Source organism: Sphaeroforma arctica (genome assembly GCF_001186125.1).
Source record: "Sphaeroforma arctica JP610 unplaced genomic scaffold supercont1.3242, whole genome shotgun sequence".
In the NCBI taxonomy this organism is placed as follows: Eukaryota; class Ichthyosporea; order Ichthyophonida; genus Sphaeroforma; species Sphaeroforma arctica.
Genome location: NW_014037316.1, coordinates 1 through 2,574, shown reverse-complemented (window position 1 = coordinate 2,574; position 2,574 = coordinate 1). Strand labels below are relative to the sequence as shown.

Below are 2,574 nucleotides of genomic sequence, written 5' to 3'. Positions count from 1 at the left end.
CATTCTCCCTCCGAGTACGATCTACCGATTTGCGACATGCGACGCCAACGCTCTGTATAAATGTTGAGCTTATCACACCGACGCTTGCAGATGCCTCTTGGAACACATGATATCTTCCTCTGAAGATGGCACCCACACATGTCAAGCCTAAACTCTCCAAATACCTGGGGTTCCCATTCTCCAACAAAACACTAGGGATCAACCACGCCAGACATATGGAATCCCAGGTTGCAGCATTGTCCCTGGGTATCGCCTCCTTCCGCGCTTATGGCTTCTATGGCTGCAGCTGGCAACACCCCAGTGTCTAAACCCCAACCGGCTGGCGCTGTCCAAAACATTCATCCTGTCCACGCTTCCCATCGATCTTTCCCGAACTAATACAACGGCTATACGAGCCACACCATATGTCCATACAATGTAACTTATCTCTTTTTTGAAATAAAAAATAAAATCTCTATCCACGGCTACATACGGCCTGAACAATATCGCCTGGGCTCCGCCTGTATGGAAGGATGCGCTGGAACCCCTGTTTGAGCGCTATAACTCAGCACTCATCCAAGCAGGAGCCATCATCACGGACACTAAATAGTCAAGGGCACTAAATAGTAAATACCCTAGGTTTTCCAAACATCAAACAAACTTACTTCACTTTTGTGGCCTGCTCCCCACGCGACCATTCGTGGTGTAGACTACCTCGGAGGTTGCCTGGGACTACAACTCGACTCAATGGCCAGCACAAACCCACTTACCCCTCTGACGCAACCCGCCTGGGCCCACGACAAACCATCACTGCGCTTTCTGTACAGTATCTATGTCCACCTGAACCGACCATGTAGTCATTCTCCGACGCTGTGACGACATTAGGAAGAACTCAACGAAACGCTGGCCCAACAAGAAGATTGCGGCAAGGACCCGGCGTCAATACTACTACCAACTGGTCATGGACAAACCACCAACCTCAAATCGGGACAACGCCAGACACGCCTGCTTCAAGCGCTGCTTCGAGCCTACGCCAATCCGGCTCTGTGCTAAAATTGTAACAAAAATGTACATGTCCACATTACTTGACTACCGCACCGATGGCCGACTCTGCCCTGTCTGCCCCGGTGGATACAAATTCGCCCCCAGCCACTTTACCTGCATCCAGCAACTAATCCGACGCATCCTAGTAGGCCCAAAACGGTCTCCCATTGGCCCTGACCTCCTTCAGTAATTGCGAGAGCGTCCACGGTATCTGTACCCTCCATGAAAACCTTGGATTCTTTCTCCAGCATGTAGAGCAACCCCGTACCCACATCCATCTCTAACACATCAGCAGATGTTTCCCATACCCCAGTTAATCACGCTGTTAAAGCACTACTTTCAAATTTTGGTCCAAACCAAGTCATCGCACCTATTGGTTTTGTAAGATTCGGTCTATCAAGGCGATATTAACGCCTTAGAACAAATAAACGCGTAGGTAAATTCTGTATCGTGCAAATTTCAAAGTAAATCGAAATGAGACTTTTAGTAAAGTTAGGTATGCCTCGTGAAAACAGCAATACTCTGAGGGATTGTGAGGCTGAGACATTGCCTATATATAATCCTCTCAGTACTGTTTTCGCCGAAGGAATTTTATTTAGTGTTTCGTTGTCGCTTTATGAGAAATTATGGTATGTTTCGTTGGGGCGAATCCGAGAGACTCATAAAATCCTATCTTTAGAAGAAAAAAATAGTAAAAAGAAAAAGAAAATACTCTTGATGTCTTTTGTTATTATCTTAACAAATAATTTTCCATTTATCAAAAATTACCGACTTAGACTTCATCAGACTGGCACATCTGGTTGGCTGATCGGAGGTTAAACTAGGTAACGCTAATAGTCCCTAGAAACATATGTTCGGTTGAGCCATCTCGTTACCGAAGTATTAAGATATAAATAGATTTGGAAGGTAAATATAGTTCTGTTAATAGAACTAGACCAAATCTTATGTTTGGTATTTTACTGGGGCCTTTTAATGGCCTTACACAAATATCTGATATATAAAATGGAAAAGGTAATAATTAATAAAACCGTTAAAACCCATTTAGGAAACTTAAGTTCCTCGTACTATTAAGAGTACGTTTATTTTTTACGTACTGCTTAAGAGTACGTTTATAACATAGAGTCTAATGTGGAGGCCCGGCTATTACACAGCCCCCACCCAGCTTTGAGACCCAAGAGAGGCTAGTTGCTCACTCAAGCTGATTTTGGGCCAAAAAGCGAGTAACAGGAAAACGGGTCGAAACATTAAGTAGCATAACATATAGTTAATGTTTCTCAGGCGAAGAACTTAAGCGTTCACGGTTACCCTGTGAGTTTTGGGCTTAGGCCCAGTAGGTCCGTGGTGGTCAACTGGACTTTTCTTACGCTTCAGTGTCTTAAGCACATATGGAGGGTGAGTATCAAAGCTCGGGATAAATTCTGTAGGCGGGTAAGTTTTAACTTCCGTGCCTTTAGACGATGGAAACATGCTATCTTTTCAGATTGTGACTTATGCAGGCGTTTACGCCATTTTCGATCAAAGACTTTTAAATAGTCTTGATTATCGAAAGCA

The 2,574-nt window shown here is 44.4% G+C and overlaps 1 protein-coding gene across 1 annotated transcript; it reads left to right on the top strand.

The window, feature by feature from the left end:
* Window positions 1-321: 321 nt before the first annotated feature.
* Window positions 322-1,222, top strand: SARC_13402 (hypothetical protein). Its single transcript, XM_014292467.1, has one exon. It carries the CDS (start codon window positions 941-943, stop codon window positions 1,211-1,213), a length of 273 nt encoding a protein of 90 aa, XP_014147942.1. The 5' UTR covers window positions 322-940; the 3' UTR covers window positions 1,214-1,222.
* The last annotated feature ends 1,352 nt before the right edge of the window (window positions 1,223-2,574 follow it).